Raw genomic sequence first — 19908 nt, 5'->3', positions numbered from 1 at the left:
CGACGAGCAAGCTCGAGCCAAGCCTAATTTTAGAACTTACAATATAATAAGGTCTTGTTCGTTTGTGCCGGATTGGTGGATCGGAACGATTCCTAACCGGATTGTTTTTCTAATTTATATAAACTTTGATTAGCTGGAACGATTCTGGGTGCAACACTAGTACAAATAAGCTCAAAGCCTGCGGCACGTTCAACTTTTCACTGGCGGTTTCCGTTATCAAACGTCAGTGAAAGAAACAGGTGGGCCCGGCTTTAAAAACCGCCAGTGGAAACCTATTTCCACTGGCGGTTATCTTAACACAACCGCCAGTGGAAATAGGATGTTTCCACTGGCGGTTGTGTTACACAAACCGCCAGTGAAAATTGATTTCCACTGGCGGTTATCTTAACTTAACCGCCAGTGGAAACATCCTATTTCCACTGGCGGTTTTTAAAGATAACCGCCAGTGGAAATCAATTTTCACTGGCGGTTTTTAAAGACAACCGCCAGTGAAGTGTCTGTTATAAATACCCCTCTTCCCCCGACAGTGAACTGTATGCTCGCAGCCAACTTCCATTGGAGGCGATTTTGGAGGTCCAGAATTCACAAAATACATGGGGAGAGGTTTTGATCTTCATTTTTTGGAAGAAGATTGCTAAGAAAGGTTGGTTTATGTTGCTAATGTCAATTTTTATTCATTTTTGCTCAATTTTAGCCACATTTTGGATCTAGGGTTTCACCATTGGAGAGAGAGTGTATCCTCTCTCAATTTTAGCCACATTTTAGCCACATTTTTGCTCTATTCGCTCAAATAAAGTTGTTTAATATGGTTAGATTTTGTCTATCCTCTCTCCTTTTTCATGTTTAGTTCTCAAATCAGTTTATCCATGAGATATTAAGTTGTTTAATGAATGGTTCATGTGTTGTGTGGAGAGAGAAGAAGATAGGTTTGGTAATTAAGATTGTTTTTATTAATTGCTATGAAAGTTGGTTTAATTATGTTTTAATTGCCAATTATTGTTCATCTTTGCTCAATTTTGGAACTAGGCCTTCACCATGTGTTAAAGAGAAGAGTATGGCTAGGAAAGTTTAGTTTTATGTTCCTCTTGCCAATTTTTGTTCATTTTCCTTAAATTTAGCCACATTTTGGATATAGGGTTTCACCCCTTCATCCTTCCCGACAGGTGGTGATGGAGAGGACATCCTGGATGTATAACTTATCAAGGCTAGATCCATCATACATATCCGAGGTCCATAGGTTTATTGATGTCGCTACGAACCATGCTTGGAGAACAAAGACAAAACACATATATTGTCCATGCATGGACTGCAAAAATGCTGCTGTATTTAATAACACAGAACAAATCATATCTCATCTGGTATGCCGAGGATTTATGAAGGATTACACAATTTGGACAAAGCATGGAGAGGGTAGCTCTTCGCCTTATACGACTGGAAACCCTGAGAACATCGACGACAGATTTCAGTTCGTTCACGAGACACACCAACCTCTTCCACAGAGCGAACATGTAGTGCAAAATGTTACTGATCATGGTTACGCTCGAGGAAATGAACATGATAGACCTCATGTTCTGCCAAGTGTTATGGATGAGGAAGATGCAGAGTTGCTAGAGGCAATGTTGCGTCGTCATACAGATCAATCGATGTTCTTAATGAAAGGTATGGAGTCCCTGAAGAAGGCAGCAGAAGAGCCTTTGTACGACGAGTCTAAGGGTTGTACCAAAGAGTTCACGACGCTCCGGTCTGTGCTAAAGCTGTTGATGTTAAAAGCTAAATATGGTGTGTCTGATGCTGGCTTCGATGCGTTCTTGAGTATTATCGCAGACATGCTTCCAAAGGAGAACAATGTGCCTGCTAACACGTACTATGCAAAGAAACTAATCAGTCCGCTCACTATGGGTGTGGAGAAGATCCACGCGTGTAGAAATCACTGTATCCTTTATCGAGGTGATGATTATAAAGACTTGGAGAGCTGCCCAAAGTGCGGTGCAAGTAGGTACAAGACGAATAAAGACTATCGAGAGGACGAAGAGTGTGTTGCATCCGTGTATAAAGGGAAGAAGCGAAAGAAAGCCCAAAAAAAGACTTCAAAATCCACGAGCAAAGAAAAAGAAGTAGACTATTATGCGCTCAAAAAGATTCCTGCTTTGGTGATGTGGTACCTCCCCGTCGTCGATCGATTGAGGTGTTTGTTCGCTAATCCTGAGGATGCCAGACTTATGAGCTGGCATGCTTCTGATGAGCACAAAAACGATGGGAAGCTTCGACATCCAGCCGATGGGAAGCAGTGGCAAGATTTCAATGACAACCACCAAGACTTTGCCGATGAACCGAGAAATGTTAGGTTCGCACTGAGTACTGATGGAATGAACCCATTTGCTGAGAGGAGCAGCAAGCATAGCACATGGCCGGTGATCCTCACCATATACAACCTTCCTCCATGGTTGATGCAGAAATGGAAGTACATTTTGCTAACCATCCTTATTTCTGGACCTACACAACCTGGAGTTGACATGGATGTATTTTTGGAGCCCTTAATGGAGGATATGAAAATATTGTGGGAAACAGGTGTTCAAATGTTGGATGAGTATCGTAAAGGTTCATTCACGCTGAGAGCAATTCTTTTTGTTACGATCAACGATTACCCTGCTCTCTTCACATTATCAGGCCAGTTTAAGGGAAAGGTTGGTTGCACAGTATGCATTGATGGAACTGCTTACGTATCCCTTGCTGCATCTAGGAAGATAGTTTACATGAGGCACAGACGCTTTTTATTGGAAGGACACAGGTACCGCATGCGAAAGATGGATAAGTACTTCGACAATAATGGTGAACTACATTCTACTGCTCCATCGGGTAACAATAGAGGTCATAGAGTTTTTGAAATAGTCAGGAATATCAAGTTTGTTTTCGGGAAGAAGACAAAAGACGGAAAAACAAGGAAGGATGTCAAACCAGCTTCGGGGGCTATATTCAAGAAGAAGTCTATTTTCTTCGAGTACTTGCCTTACTGGAAAGAGTTAGATGTGCGGCATGCGATCGATGGTATGCACGTTCAGAAGAACGTGTTTGAAAGCATAATGGGCACCTTGCTAGACATAAAGGGCAAAACAAAAGAAGGGCTCAATTCACGCATGGACTTGGTAGATTTAGGCATAAAAAAGGAACTACATCCCGTTCTTCAAGAAAATGGGAAGTACCATCTCCCAGCAGCAAGCTACAATCTCAATGTAGATGAGAAACATGCGATGTGTGTTTGGCTTAAGAATTTGAAAGTCCCATCCGGATTCTGCTCTAGCATACGGAGTATTGTGTCAATGAAAGACCTGACAATTACCAACTACAACTCACATGATTGCCATGTCATGCTGACTACATTCCTACCTATTGCCATCAGGGCTATAAATCCTTTGTTTTTAAAGATGGCAATCACACGGTTGTGCTACTTTTTCAACAGGATTTCACAAAAGGTAATTGGCCGTGATGAGTTGGCATCTCTTCAGGAATTCGCAGTGGAGACAATATCACAGTTTGAGATGTGTTTCCCTCCATCGTTCTTTGATATTATGGTGCACCTTGTGGTGCACTTGGTGCCACAAATAGAGGCATTGGGTCCTATGTACTTGCATGAAATGTGGACGTATGAGCGTTTCATGTCAATACTGAATGGCTATGTATCAACCCGTGCTCGTCCTGAGGCATCCATGATAGAGGGGTACTGTACCGAAGAGGCCATTGAGTCCGGAGGTCCATTCTGCAATAGTATCCTAAAAGACCAGGTTGCAATAGGTCTGCCTCCGTCACGACACGAGGGTAGACTGTATGGAAGCGGGAGGATGTGACGGAAATCTTTCATCCCACCGGATTACGATATAGTACTTGAGGCACATCAGAGCATCCTACATCAGCTAACGATAATGGAGCCATTTATCCAACAACACATCAATGAGCTTCGCGAGCAAAATCCTGGGCATACGGATGATTGGGTAATGAAGCAACATAAGCAGCGGTTCAACACATGGCTAATGGTGAAGGACATTCCACGTGGAGAAACAATAGAAGAACAAACCATCAAGGGCTTGGCATCTGGACCATCACGCCAGGTCACAACATGGCAAACCTATGACATTAGTGGATTCACATTTTGTACCAAGTCCAAGGACAAAAAGAGCATGTCACAAAACAGTGGTGTTCGATGCGAGGCCATAGATGATGAAACTGGTGAGATTATTACATATTTTGGCTTTATTGAGGACATATGGGAACTAGACTATGGTACATTTCAGATCTCGATTTTCCGATGTCAATGGGTTGAAGACAAACATGTCACGGTAGACAACTATGGGGTCAGAGTTCTTGATCTAAGTAAGGTAGGTTACAAAGATGACCCATGGATCCTTGCTAATCGTGCTGCACAGGTCTTCTATGCTGAACAGATCATTTCTAACAATGAGAAGAAAAGCACCGACAAACCGAAGCATGTAGTTTTTCCTGGAAAACAACAAGCTATAGGAGTTGATGGTGTATCTGATTTAGAGAATTTTAACCAGTTCAACGACATGTCTCTTTTCATAGACCATCCAACCAAGATAAGGAACGTTGAGCGAAGCATCCCACGCAATTCGTTGCCCTGGGTACGCCACGATGGACAAGGCAGAACAATAGCTTCCTAGATTATATACTTGTCATGTAATTGATTATTGTTAGGAACTTGTCATGTAATTGATTATTGTTAGCGACAAACCGAAGCATGTAATTGTCTTCATTCAATTTTCGTGGCTACCATTTACAATTTTACATGACTTTCTATTGACTTTATAGAGAGAGAGGAGAGGGAGAGAGAGAGAGGAGAGAGAGGAGAGGGAGAGGAGAGAGAGGATGGAGAGAGAGGAGAGGGAGAGGAGAGAGAGGATGGAGAGAGAGGAGAGAGAGAGGATGGAGACAGAGGAGAGAGAGAGGGGATGGAGAGAGAGGATGGAGAGGGAGGAGAGAGAGAGGATGGAAAGAGAGGAGAGAGAGAGGATGGAAAGAGAGGAGAGGATGGAGAGGGAGAGGGGAGAGAGAGGGGATGGAGAGAGAGGATGGAGAGGGAGAGGGGAGAGAGAGGAGAGGGAGAGGAGAGAGAGAGGGAGAGGGGAGAGAGAGGGGATGGAGAGAGGTAAAAGTATACTAAACAATATATAAAAGTATACTTAATATAATATATAAAAAGTGAAGTAAAACAATATATAAAAAACTATGTTAAATAATAATAAAAAACAATTTCTACTGGCGGTTGTCATAGAGAACCGCCAGTAGAAATGGCTTCCACAGACTGTAGAAGCCATTTCTACTGGCGGTTCTCTATGACAACCGCCAGTAGAAATGGTTTCTACTGGCGGTTCTCGTTGTCAACCGCCAGTAGAAATGGCTTCTACAGTCTGTGGAAGCCATTTCTACTGGCGGTTCTCGTTGTCAACCGCCAGTAGAAATGGCGCCTATATAAAGGGTGGCGCGCGGGAGCCGAAAATTTTACAAGTCCCTGGCGCCAGTTCACTTGAAGACGACGCCGTCAGGCTGCTGGATTTCGACCCCGAGGGTTTTCGCCGGCGATCGTCCCCGCGCCCGTCCCCACGCCGCCATTCCCCCGCCCCCGCACCGCCGTCTCCAGGTTTCTTTCTCTTTCCCCTAATCTGTACCGCCGCCGCCGCGTTTTAGTAAACCCTAGGGCACGCGCCGCCGCCGAGAGGGAGGAAGAGAGATGAAGGAGAGGGAGAGGGAAGAGAGAGGAGGGAGAGGGAGAGGGAGGAGAGAGGAGGGCGCACGCGCCGCCCGCCACCGAGAGGGAGGAAGAGAGAGGAAGGAGAGGGAGAGAGATAGAGGGAGGGAGAGGAGGGTGAGAGAGAGAGAGGAGGGAGAGGAGAGAGATAGAGAGAGCGAGGGAGAGAGATAGAGGGAGAGGAGAGAGATAGAGGGCTCATACAAATGTATTCAAATGTGTTCAAATGTATTCAAATGTAGAGAGAGGGAGAGAGATAGAGAGAGAGGGAGAGAGATAGAGGGCTCATACAAATGTATTCAAATGTGTTCAAATGTATTCAAATGTAGAGAGAGGGAGAGAGATAGAGAGAGAGGGAGAGAGATAGATGGCTCATACAAAAGAAGGGCTCATACATACAATACTTATTTTTATTCATATGTGTGTTATATATGTGTTCAAATGTATGTGTTCAATATATATATGTGTTCAATATATATATGTGTTCATATGTGTTCAAATGTATGTGTTCAATATATATGTGTGTTCATATGTGTTCAAATGTATGTGTTCAATATATATATGTGTGTTCATATGTGTTCAAATGTATGTTGAATATATACATTGTAATTTTATCCGTCACAACTCGATAATATACGTATCCGATCCGATCCGAATTCGATCTGAACTCGATAATTTCCGTACGACTCTCCCTCTCTCCCTCTCTATACGTCCTATGCGACTCTCCCTCTCTCCCTCTCCTCGTCCTATACGACTCTCCTTCTCTCCCTCTCTATACGTAACTCGATAATATCCATACGATTCTCCGTCTCTCCCTCTTTATACGTCCTATGCGACTCTCTCCCCGTCCTACACGATACTATACGACTATACGATACTATATGGTTAGGGTTTAGGGTTATGGTTAGGGTTAAGGTTAGGGTTAAGGGTTATAGTTAGGGTTAGGGTTAAGGGTTAGGGTTTAGGGTTAGGGTTAGGGTTTAGGGTTAGGGTTAGGGTTCAGGGTTATAGTTAGGGTTAGGGTTAAGGGTTAGGGTTTAGGGTTAGGGTTTAGGGTTAGGGTTAGGGTTTAGGGTTTAGGGTTAGGGTTTGTTAATATGAATTTAATTATTGCTTACGTTAATATGTGTTAATATGTATTTAATTATTGCTTATGTATTTGTATATATATAGCTCAATGAGTTCTCCGATCAAGGACCAAGGATTAGTGCCCGAGCACATGGACAAGAGTGTTGCTCAAGAACAATCCAGCAGTGAAGGATATGAAACGCCTAGCGACCCTTTTCCTACCACTAGCATAGATAGGGCCGCTCTCCGTGAGTTGCAACGTGACCCTACTTATGATCCACGAGAAGCTGAGGTAAAAGTACGCATCTTTAGCTTCGTATGTGTACCCTACTGATTTCACATGCATGATCTCTTGTGCATTTTATTACATGAATAGGAGGTCGTGTCTGAATTTCGTGCGATACTCGAAGAAGTCGTGGCACGATACGAAGACGTACCAGAGCCGACCCAAGACGCACCGGAACAGACCAAGACAACAACCGAGACATCAAGGAAAAGGAAGCAGAGCGATCGAAAAAGAGGTGACAGGGGGCTGAACAAATTTCCCGACAAAACATACAAAATCTCAGACGTGAGCCCGAAAGGTCAGCCCCTAGCTCCAGAAGAGGCACTACCTAAGTTCCGGAATGCACTTGGGTTTTTAGTTAGAGATAATCTTGACATAACAATACGACAGTGGAGAGATGTGTCAGATGATGTCAAGAATCAAATATGGAATAAGCTATTAATGAGGTTCGTTCTGCCTCGGGGTTCAGAAGAACTCGTGAAGGAATACACGATGAAGCAGCTTGCAATAAATTTCCGAAACTGGAGGTCTGAGATGAACACAAAGTTTGCAAAGAAAGGTCTGGACCCGACCAAAAAATATAAAATCTCAGCAGGTCAGTGGGCAGTATTTCTAGAGCAGAGGAGCAGCCCTGATTTCATATCTCTAAGTGAGGCAAATTCAGAACTATCAAAGAAGAACAAGTACCGCCACCACCTAGGCACAGGTGGTTACAAGCGTCAGGTTCCTAAATGGACACAAGAAGACGCCGAGAAGAAGGCCGCAGGGTTGCCGACGCTGTCCGAGCAACTTGGTGAAAGGGCGGCAAATTGGCTCCGTGCTAGAAAACCAAGGGAAACCGAGACCGGTGTATCTTTTGATGATCCCATTGTCGAAGAAGCGGCAAAAAACATATATACAATGGCAGCTAAGCAGAGCGAAGGAACTTTTAAGCCACAAAGGGAAAGAGACATCCTAACGGCTGGTCTCGGTAACCCTGAGCATCCTGGTCATGTACGAGGAATCTCGTCTAAGGAAGGATGGAAGGAAGGATTCGGACCACAGTGGGAAGGTCTGTACAAGAAACATGATCGATACAAGGAAGAGATCGCAGATTATTTTAAGGAGGAGGCCAAGAAAGAGTTCAAAGCCATGATGTCTCAAATGCTATCGAATCCTCCTCCAGAATTGATGCAACAGTTGGCGAGTGCGATGTCTGTTCAACAGATGACCACTCCACAGATACAAATAATTCCAGCAGCTCAACCGCCGGCTTCCACAGATTGTACGACATTACCAAGCTCTGTTGCTTCAACGGGAAATAAGGACCGTTATCCAGTTGATGACATCACAAGGCCTGTGGCGTGCACACTGGTTATAAGATATGGTATTAACAATAAACGTACAAAGATAGTAGCCACAGGCCTTGCGATCCCAGGACGCAAGTTCCATGGAAACGATATTCCAGATGATTATTGCAAAGTAGAAGTGACGACGGTCGTCCAAGGATCCGAGGACGACATGCTAGACATCCCTGGGCCTGAAGGTATCGAGAAACTTGGACAAGCTATCAAGAATTTTATCCTTTGGCCTCGAAGGGATGTCGAATTGCTTGATTGGTCGAATTCGTCGCAGGCGTCGCAGGCCCAACCGTCTCCGCCTTCTCAAATTGCTGTTCCTATTGTACATCCATCCTCACCTCCTCAAACTTCACATGCTGCTCCTCATCCTTTTTCTGACCCACCGTCTCCGCCACAAGCATCACCATTCAGGGCTCCACCACCTTCTCCTCCCCATCCTCTTGGTGACCCACTGTCTACGCCACCATCAAGGGATCCACCTTCTCCACAGCCATCAAACGATCCACGGCCATCAAAGAAATCTAAACTTCCTATACCAAAATTGGTGTTCCCGTATCAGAAAAAGAAGAGTAAAGCTACTACTGCTGGCACAGTTCGGTTTTTGAAAGGGATTGGACGGAGCCTCACGTCACAAACTGTTGATTTGGCCGAGCACGAGGAGTCTGCAAAAAAGGCTGAGGCAACGGCCGCAAAGATAAAGAAGCCAACTAAGGCAGATTACAAAAACGTGCCTAAAAAATATGTGCCGGGCAGACCTCTGCTACCTCTTGACAAACTAAGAAAGGTCCCGGCTGGTGTTAAAAGGTTGCATGACTGGTACATGCGGGCATCATCGGTTGGCATCGACACCATCAGTGTGCATATACCAGACCATGCTTTTATTGGTTCGAACCAAAAGGCCGTTGTTACATTCGAGGACATGTGGTTAATGATGAACCTTCAGAGACTCGACGTGCAACTTGTAACGATGTTTGCATTGTAAGTGTCGCTCATACTTCCACATATGTGTGTTATTATTAGTGAGCTGTATAAAATTTCAATATCTGACATGCACATGTGACTTGCAGAATGCAACATGATCAGCAGGAGATTCTTTACGGTACCAAGCCCAATGCTAGTGCCAGTAAAAGGGTTGGGTATCTCAACCCAATACTTATATCCGAGGAAAGCCACACTTTTAGAATCGGGAAAGACAACGATGAAATACGGGGAAAGACGGACGAAGAAGTTGAGAAGCGTATAAAGGATATGAAGGATTTTGAAGCTCGATACGCCACATACATAGGACATGCAATGCTTCAATTTCAAGACAGGGAAGCCATAATGGCCCCGTACAACTTTAAGTAAGTGTGATTTTGCATAAATAAAATTAATAATTTCAATACACATGCATCACAAATTTGATTCGTACAGGGACCACTGGATATGCTTCCTCATTTATCCTAAGGTTGGAAAGGTGCTGGTGCTCGACTCCTTGAACTTCGACCCTTCGACATATGCAACATTCCTCAGCATCTTAGAGCTGTAAGCCTTTTCTATGCATGCATACTTTTATCGATTAAAATTTGAGAATAACATGGTGATTCTATTTGAGATCACAGTGCTTATAGATTCTATAAGATGAGAGGTGGAAAGTACGACCTGTCGAAAAAACTCGTGCCACTAGACATCCATCATCACTGGCCGGTAAGTATGTGATTTTATGAATACATATCATACACAATGTTGCAACTAAATAACCAATCTCCCGTTATGTAGTGCCACAAGCAACCACAAGGATCGGTCCTATGTGGATTCTATGCGTGCGAGTTCATGAGAGTGAACGGACGATACATCACGAACCCTGACAAGGTATTATTAGTAATAGTTAAGTATGTATTTATGTCATTAAAGATGCAAATGTGTTATTATTGAGTATAAATAGATGATGTTTATAAAATTCCTTTACAGCAATTTCAACGAGGAAACCCGGAGAACTTGACCGAAGCTGCATTGTATGGCATAGTCGAGGACCTCTGCACATTCATATTGAAAGAGGTCATTCCCGCAGAAGGAAAATATCACGATGCTTCCGGGACATTAGCTTTGCCAGAGTTCAGAATACTAACAGAAATTAGTAGATTATCTCTTAGCCGAGATAGTTATTAGAGCTTAGGTGAAAACTTATGATGTATATAATGCATGAAGCATATATGGTTGTAAACAGAATACTTATTGATGTATATAAATGTATGATAAAATTTAATTTCATGTTGCTTTCAATATCAATATAGATATATATATATATATGTTTGTGTGTGTAAATAAATATATATATAATTCAGTATTGTTTGAAATTTTGAAAAAAGGCGGGAAAACTTCCACTGGCGGTTTTATAAAGAAAACCGCCAGTGAAAAGTGCATTTCCACTGGCGGTTTGCTTTATAAAACCGCCAGTGGAAATGCATTTCCACTGGCGGTTTTCTTTATTCAGCCGCCAGTGGAAATGCACTTTTCACTGGCGGTTCGTTAAGAAAACCGCCAGTGAAAATGCACTTTTCACTGGCGGTTCCAAAATAACCGTCAGTGGAAATGCTGATTTCCACTGACCCCTAGCACTGGCGGTACTGAAAAACGCCAGTGTAAATATGTTTAGAACCGCCACTATAGAGCTTCTGTGTACTAGTGCAATCCGACACAAACTAATAAGACCTAAGTCGAGCCAAGTCCAACGGTTCGGCTCTTTTCCACCTATAGTGCACAAGTGACAAGTCCCACTCAGAACTACTAGAGCAGTGTCGGATGATCGATGAGCCATAAAACACAAAAACTAGCGGCGCCATGGTGTCGGCCGGTGTACGACTCGTGAGTCGTGATCGGTGAGGCCGTGGCCAGGTTCCCTCGCCAGGCCGCAACGACTGGCCTGTCTGGCCATACCGACGGGCGACGTCTCAGTCTCACGACGCGACGGCCGTATCGGCCTCCGCCTTTACTTTCCTCAGCAGCACGTGGTCTGAAATCCAGCGCGGCGGGGGCGCTGCCCAGCCCAGGGCACGTTGGTCACGTGCGCCGACGATGATGCCACGGCCCGGAGACAAGGAACGGATCGAAGGCAGCGCAACGAACAGGACCATATACACAGACGACGCAGCGCAGACGTTGCGCGCGGCGCGGACGCCACCCCCGCCACAATCCCGCCCCCTCCCCCAGTGCCCGTCCGGCCTCTTGTCCGTCGCCGATGGCCGCGCCCGCGCCGAGGCCAGCGCGCGCAGCCACCCTCGCCCTGCTCGCCCTCGTCGCCGCGTGGCTCGGGGCCTCCGCGGGCGCGGGCAGCGACGACGTGCTGCGCCGGGCGCAGCGCGATGAGTTCGCGGCGTGGATGGCCGGCGTCCGGCGGGCCATCCACGAGCGGCCCGAGCTGGCGTTCGAGGAGCACGAGACGAGCGCGCTGGTCCGGAGGGAGCTCGACGCCATGGGCGTCGCGTACAGGCACCCGGTCGCCGGGACGGGCGTCGTCGCGGCCGTCGGCACCGGGGGTCCGCCGTTCGTCGCGCTGCGCGCCGACATGGACGCGCTCCCGCTGCAGGTACGACGAGCAGTGCCGCGCTCCCGTACGCTCTTTCGACGTTCTCGAAAATTCGATTCGGGGATGGGCAGCCGAGGGTTCGTCTTCGTTTTCGTCTTCGTCCCGGCCCATCCCATTCCCACAGATTGAATTAGCCTTTCCGCAGCAAATTGGACGATAGATTAAGGCGCCTATCTAGTGTCATTGGAAAAGCGAGGAATGACACTGGCGTTATAGAAATAATAATAAATAAAAAACCTTGCACTATTAGCAGGAGCCATGCGTACGGGTCGAAGTGTTCTCCGTCGTGTAAAGTGCAAAGTCAAGCTGGCTAGCACCTTGACTCGTAGCAGCCAGTACATGTGGTAACCACGCACATCAAGTTGACTCCGAACTCCTCGATGAGCTGCTTGCTTTCGCTCCGATCGATGTTGCAGATATCATACAGTACTCTCACTGATCAGACTTTACTTTCCATGGCCTCCAACTCCAAATCAACCTGTTTTCAATTTCTGTGGATCAGGAGGAAGTGGAGTGGGACCACAAGAGCAAGGAGACCCGGAAGATGCACGCCTGCGGCCACGACGCCCACACCGCGATGCTGCTCGGCGCCGCCAGGATCCTCCATGAGCGCCGCCACGACCTGCAGGTTGGTCGCAGCTTAGAACCTCGCTCGCCTTCTTCCTTCCCTCCCTTCATTGTCGTCGCACAAAGCGCGCTTGCATATTTGTTGCAAATTGTGTGTGCAGGTTTCATCTCAGTTAGTGGTTAGCGCTGGTATGTGCTTTGGTTTGTTGCGAAGTCATTTTCCTGCTTGATGCTTGAGATCTCTGTGCTCACCTTTAGACTTTGTTCAGTTACGTATGGATTGGAGAAGATTAAATCTCCTTCCATTCGTTTTTAACTAGCAAGGGATTTAATCATCTTCAATCTTCTTCAATTCATTTCTAACTGAACAAACCCTTAAAGTGACAATGAACCTTATAGCAAAGTCCCTCGATATCTTTCTTTGCAGTGTCTTAGCTTTTTGTTAAATATAAAACTAGTAGAAGGTAATTTAGCGCCTGGATTTGCTTTGTCTCCTCGGTTGCAGTGATTGTTTGGCCACAAAACTTGTAATAAACAAGTATTCTCTATGTTCTTTTCTATTTATCGTGGTTTATTTCAAAAATAAACTAATCGAACGACAAATATTCAAGAACATATGTAGCAGTTGGAGGTAGTAATTGACTAAATTTTAATCCACAAAAATCTAAATAGACAGACTAATTATTCGTCCATTAATCTACAAATAAGAATCAATATGACTAGTTGCTACTACCACAGATTATCAAAAGCTATAACGTTTCAAGTTCCTGGTTCCACCTGAATCCACATTTATATCTAGGACGTTTCCAAGCGTGTCACTGTCATCACCAAAGCTCTCGTGCGTGAAGACATAGTTCCACTGAAGTTGAACTACGGCGTCTAGATGAAGTGTTCTTAGAGTTTAAGTAGCTTAATTAGTTTTCACACGAGTATGGGTCAGTAACTGAACGTAATGTTTAGCCACCATGGATGTGAATGGGTGTTCATGTTAGAGCTGTGGGACAAGTTTAGTTTGTGACATTTGCATTCATTTCATACCTTGAAACTCGACTGGATGAAGATATTAAGGTTAGGAATTGGAAACTGGAATCATGATTTTCAAATTTTGATGTTTGGTTGTCTAATAAATTTAGAGTTGAAACTAAAGTTCAAATTCTCGGTATTAAACTATAACTACACAATTACCTTTCACAATTCAGAATCTAGACCCTCGCTCTGTATTAGCTATAAATGCAATTCCAATTATATCCAAACAACATATCTGTATTGTAACCCATTTTCAATACTAGACAGATTTAGTATTAAATCTAATTCAATTTTAACATCTCTAATATCTATATACACAAACCCTGAGTGATCTACTTTTAATTTGTAGGGATGGGTTAGTCTATTTCTTTAGTTCAGTGACCTATATTCATATGTATAGGTAATGCAGTATTTTTTAGCGCTGTTAATTTTGATCGAGACAAATATTCATTCTTTGCACTATAATTTATATATCTCCAGTGTCTTGTACATAATGAACCATTAAATAATTATTGATCGGTATATTGATTAATTCTAATTGATTATCAACAAAGTACCCGTTTGGTAGGCATGAGATTTTAGCTTCGGGTAACGTCCCCTATCTCGTATTATCAAGGTGTAGCTGGATACTCAGATTTTGAGTCTAGAATCTACATAAAAATGAGACATGTTTGGTATAATATGAGATTTCTGTACTAGATTTTAAGAATCTGAACAAACCAAACAAGCCATAGGAAGTACTGGACCTATATATATGAATAAACATGTTCCAAAATAGCTCATAAAATACAATCTCTTAGTTCGGTACTTTTGTGCAATTGATAAAGAGATTTTACCTTATTGCACAAGTAATAAACGAATACTAGATGATATTATATGCTCTGTAGCTTTTTTTAGATTATCAAGAGTGCCGCCGCCAAATAAAATTACCCTCCTATTTAAAATCTTGAGTGCAGGACACCATTACAGTTAGCAGTAAGCACACACGTGGCCTAGTTTGACCTTTTGTGCTAAAACGTGCACATCAAAAGGAATTTCTCCTCGCAACAAGAAACTAAAGATTCCCGGGGCGCACACGTCGTACGCTAGATGTCTTTTTCTACTATGCCTCTGTCTCACCGGCACGATGTTTGTCAACAAAGACGTGTCACGTGTGGCAGTCCACGAATGAAACTACCGATTCCTGTTATAAGGTATCCTCAGTTGCTATAACATAAACAAAATTTTGCTAGAAACAATTTTTTGTTTTAATCATGTTTATAATTTGACTAGTCGTTAGCCATTCTTATATGGAGAGTTTTGGATCCTAATCTACCATATATTTTAAAATTAAAACGAAGTATTTATATAGACGTTATCCTAGTGTAGACCCCACCCCCCATTTTGATTTGAGAGAATGATCCCCTCTGATGGAAGGATGGAAGAGTACTGGTGGTATCGTTAGTTCTAGCTAGCTCTTCTCATAAAACAACTAAGGACTTGTCAAGCACTCAGTTTTTAATAAACTGGTTTATAGAAATTGAGACGGTTTCAAATATATCAATTTATGACTTAGGGCCTGTTTGGGAGAGCTTCGTTTCAAGAATTTCATGTTTATAGTAGATTCTTCTATCCAAACAGGTCAAACTTCACGAGCTCTAGATTTAAAAAAATTTGAAACTTGAGGCCAATTTCATGAAATCTTCGAAGCTCCTTAAGGGCCTGTTTGGGAGAGCTTCATTTCAAGAATTGTAGCTTTGGTTTCCCAGCTTCACTATAAAACAACTTCAATAAATTATTAGGTGGATCCGATGAGTGTTTGGCTTAATCATAGACTTCAGCTTCTATAATATTAACGATTTATGTGAGTTTCCTTGAATACCCTCAATTATTAGTGCGATGGCTTTGTTTTTTTTTTTTAAAAAAAAGAAGCAGACTTTTGGAGAAGGGAAAGTTGCAAAGCTTGCGTAGCATGTCATAATATAACGTGAGCATTCGAGTTGGACCTGATTTCTTGTATCGCATTGCAAATCATGTACTATGTGCTGATTAGGTGTTGCGATGGTCCGTTAGCTTCTAAAGTATGTACGACACGTCATATACACGGTGATTGTTGTCGCTAATATGCACGGTGATTGTTGTAAACAAGATAGCATTCTAATATAAAATAATACACACCAATATAACGATAACTTGTAATATTGTCAAGTCTTCATGGAAACATTTACAATGTATATGAATGTATGTAAAATTTGAATATGGTACAAATTAGATTCTCAGTTTTTTAAAAATCAAGAAGTTGAACTCTCCTAACTAAAAAATAAAAAGTGGTTTATTAAAAACTAGGTTGCTTTCAAACATATCTTAACACTTGTACTCTCCATGTTAAAATAGCCCCTTCCATTTCCAACGAAAACTAGGTATATAAACTAGTAATGGATGCACGAAGAAGTTACAAGTATTGTAGAGACGTTCTTGCGTTGTTCTATGCAATTTTCGCGGTGTGCAAGGAAAGCAAGAAGTTGATATAGCCAAAGGTTTGAATATTTTTCTCTCTCTCTCAGGGCACAGTAGTCCTCCTTTTCCAGCCGGGAGAGGAGGTCGGCATTGGCGCCAAGAAGATGGTGGAGGCGGGCGCCGTGGAGAACGTCGAGGCCATATTCGGGTTCCACGTCACCGTAATGCTCCCTACCGGCGTGGTGGGCTCTAGGGCCGGCCCGTTGCTGGCCGGGTGCGGGTTCTTCGAGGCGGTGATCACCGGGGCCGGTGGCCACGCCGCCACCCCCCACAACATCGTCGACCCCGTGGTGGCAGCCTCCAGCGTCGTCCTCAGCTTGCAGAGCCTCGTCTCGCGGGAGGCGGACCCGCTGGACTCGCAGGTGGTAACAGTGACGAGGTTCCAGGGCGGCGGCGCGTTCAACGTGATCCCGGACTCCGTGGCGATCGGCGGCACGTTTCGGTGCTTCTCCAGCGATGGCTTCATGCGGCTGAAGCGTCGCATCGAGGAGGTGATCGTTTCGCAATCCGCGGTGCACCGATGCGCCGCGTCCGTGGACTTCGGCGCCGGTGGGAGCCCCCTGCTGCCCCCGACCGTGAACGCCGCCTCGCTGCACGCGCACTTCGAGGCCGTCGCCGCCGAGACGGTGGGCGCGAGCGCCGTCCGGGCCGCCATGGCGCCGTGCATGGGTAGCGAGGACTTTGCGTCCTTCTCGGAGGCCGTCCCAGCCTCGCACTTCTACTTTGTTGGGATACGGAACGAGGGGATCGGGGCCGTGCACGCCGCACACTCCCCGCACTTCCTCGTCGACGACGACGCGCTTCCGTACGGCGCCGCAATGCACGCCAACCTCGCCATCGGGTACCTGCGGAACCGCGCGGCAGCCAACGACGGGCCCGTCGTCGCCCCCCACGACGAGCTTTAGGTTCACTGCAGCTTTTTCACGAGCGACCTACGATTGTGCGGCGGCTTGCAGTCACACACGTCGGGATCCCATCGTTGGACTGATCTTGCCGTCCAATGCGCATAACGATTGCGTGGCTGAGTGGCTCTGATCACGAAACAAGTGAAACTGCACGCATTTAATTCTAAGGGGCATAACAAAATCAAATAATTATAATTAGAGTCCGTTTGGCACAACTTTAGCTCCTGATTCTAGACGAGGATTCGGAGGAGCCGTGCCAAACGGATGTTTCTGTGAACTGATGCTCACATAGAACAGGAATGATCGAGAGTCGTCTTTATATAGAAACGTGGGAGCTGAAAAATCTTGCTTCACCCTCCTTAAAACAGCTCCTCAACCAAATATGAATCTCACGTTAACTTTTAATTGAAATTACCCGCAATTGCCATTCAACAAAAACACCCGCTATCCCTCCACTATCGTCCTGACTCCTGAGCCCAACCGACCCAAAACTTGTGCCGCCCCTACCTCCATCTTCTCCCACGCTGCCCTTAGGGCATTCCTCGCCATCCATACGTGTGTCTCCCCCGCCCATACATGCGTCTCCCCCGGTCTCATCATCGTGGTGTTTTTTTTTTCCACCAGATGATCGCCGCCCCCAACTAGAACTGCGTGGAGAAGGTGCGTATCCTCTGATGCTGCTTGCTACCCAAGGAAACTTGAATAAACAATTGTGTTAGAACTTGGCTATGCAACATGGAATAGAATTTGCATCGAATAGTATTTGTTGTATGGAATAGTATTTTATTTTCTTCCTTTGTCCTTTGATTTGCAGGATGGAATAGTATTTGTTCTAGATTTTATTTTTTTATAGCACCATAGGTGATAGTGCTGATTACAACGAAGAGAACACTGTCCTAGTGTGAATTGTTCACCGAACAAGTGAAGGCGCACAATCGTTCTAGCAACCACTTGAATAAAACATAGTACAAAAACAGACAATTGTTACATACCACCCACCCTCAACACACAAGAATCAGTTTGCTTACCAAACGATTTAAAAAAACGATTCTGATTCTCCAAGAGAATCAGAAGGATCAGCTCCTGAGAAGGATCAGGAACTAGAGCTATACCAAACAAGCCTTTAATGTAGTTGAGAAGTTGCAGATAGAATATCTTATTCGGTAAAAGATTAGGGATGATAATAAACCACGATCTAAATGTTTCTTCATAATTTGTTTAAGTCCTTAATTTATTTTAGTTTAAAAATAAATAAAAATAGAGGTTGATCCAAATACGATCTGATCCTTAAATTGTATAGTCTAAAATCTAGAGTCCATTACCATCCCTAGTAAAAATGCATTATGCATGGTATGATGGTATGCACCAACATCTATACCACTATATAACTAGTTTAAACTTTTGCAAAACTAACTCAACCAAATCACCTAACACTCATAACCTCCACTAAATTCACCAAACAAATTTCACTCAGACTTACACACACCATTAAAATCAATTGTTCAGATCGTTGGATAACTTCCTCTCACTTACTTACTCAAATCCACTAAACAATATTATTTGGATCATCCTCATCTCTGATCCCTCCCCCTCCCCTGTGACCCCACTATTCCCAGCCTCCCTCTCCCCCGCGACACTGACCCCTTTCCCTCCCCTCACTTGCGGCATCACCGCTTTTGACTCTCCCTTCTCCTTCCCTTTTCAAAATCATAGCGTTAGCACATACTATACGCTAACAGGAAGAAATATGCTAGTATATAAGTGCAAGGCAGTAACGGGTCGAGAGGTGAGTGACCATGCGACAACTCATCTTGCCCGCAGGCTGCGGAAGAGGAGCGCCATGGTGGCACAAAGGACAACGCGGGTGACCGAGGGCGAGATAGCACACGACACCGGACGCGGGGCTCGACAGTGGCGTGGGATGCCTTGGATGTCATTTCGTGATAGTAAAAGTTGCATGCTTTTTACGGTGCACGGTAGAAAGAAAGCAAGACACCGAGACAAGTGGGAGCTTCAGCTGGTGTTGTATTGCAGTGTCGTGTGTGTGTGTGTGTTAAGAGATGAACGACGTCTGGTTTGTGGAACTAGAGCCACTGTGTTCGTAGTCTGGTTGGCCTATCTTGCCATGCCTGCCTCCTCGGATACAACTCACGATCAATGGATGGTGAAAGTAGGGCGAATAGGATACACCTAAAATTTTCAACAAAATCTTTGAAATAAAGTGATAAAACCAGTTCAACCGGTGCAGGCTAGTTCAACAGCAACCAAGGACGACTGAACCACTCTAAACCAATTAAACTGTAAAGCTGACAATAAATTTGAATCTAGCAACAAAATTGATGAGAGTAACTTCGATCGAACGAATAACTGAGATAATCCAAGCATAGAGTTAGTGGGTATGAATGAAGCAACTCCACACAATCCACTCACACAAAGTGACGCTTGAATCCTTGCTTACAACAAGATGAACTATGAGCACAAACAAAGCAAGAACACAAGAGTACTTGATTCATCTCAGATTCGGTCACCCCACAAAGGTACTCTACTCCTCGTTGAGGAGCCCACAAATGGCTAGGTCTTCCAACCCTAATCCTCCCTTAGCTGACCACAAAGGTGAAAGTCGCCTAGAGGGGGTGGATAGGCGGAAACTGAAATTTACAACTTTAAACACACTACAAGCCGGGGTTAGCGTTAGAATAAAATCCGAGACCGGGAGAGAGGGGAAAAACAAATCAACCAAGAAAATAAAGCGGATGACACGATGCTTTGTTTTACCGAGGTTCGGTTCTAAAGAACCTAGTCCCCGTTGAGGTGGTCACAAAGACCGGGTCTCTTTCAACCCTTTCCCTCTCACAAACGGTCACTTAGACCGAGTGAGGCTTCTTCCTTAATCTCAC

General features: G+C 44.5%; 1 protein-coding gene across 1 annotated transcript; it reads left to right on the top strand.

Moving 5' to 3' along the window:
• The first annotated feature begins 11430 nt into the window (after window positions 1-11430).
• On the top strand, window positions 11431-17850 carry LOC100285766 (IAA-amino acid hydrolase ILR1-like 4). Its single transcript, NM_001413757.1, has 3 exons — window positions 11431-12017; window positions 12520-12645; window positions 16154-17850. Exons 1-3 carry the CDS (start codon window positions 11670-11672, stop codon window positions 17009-17011), a joined length of 1332 nt encoding a protein of 443 aa, NP_001400686.1. The 5' UTR covers window positions 11431-11669; the 3' UTR covers window positions 17012-17850.
• Window positions 17851-19908: the final 2058 nt, after the last annotated feature.

Source organism: Zea mays, chromosome 8 (assembly GCF_902167145.1).
Source record: "Zea mays cultivar B73 chromosome 8, Zm-B73-REFERENCE-NAM-5.0, whole genome shotgun sequence".
Lineage (NCBI taxonomy): Eukaryota > Viridiplantae > Streptophyta > Magnoliopsida > Poales > Poaceae > Zea > Zea mays.
This window is presented reverse-complemented; position numbering and strand designations above follow the sequence as displayed.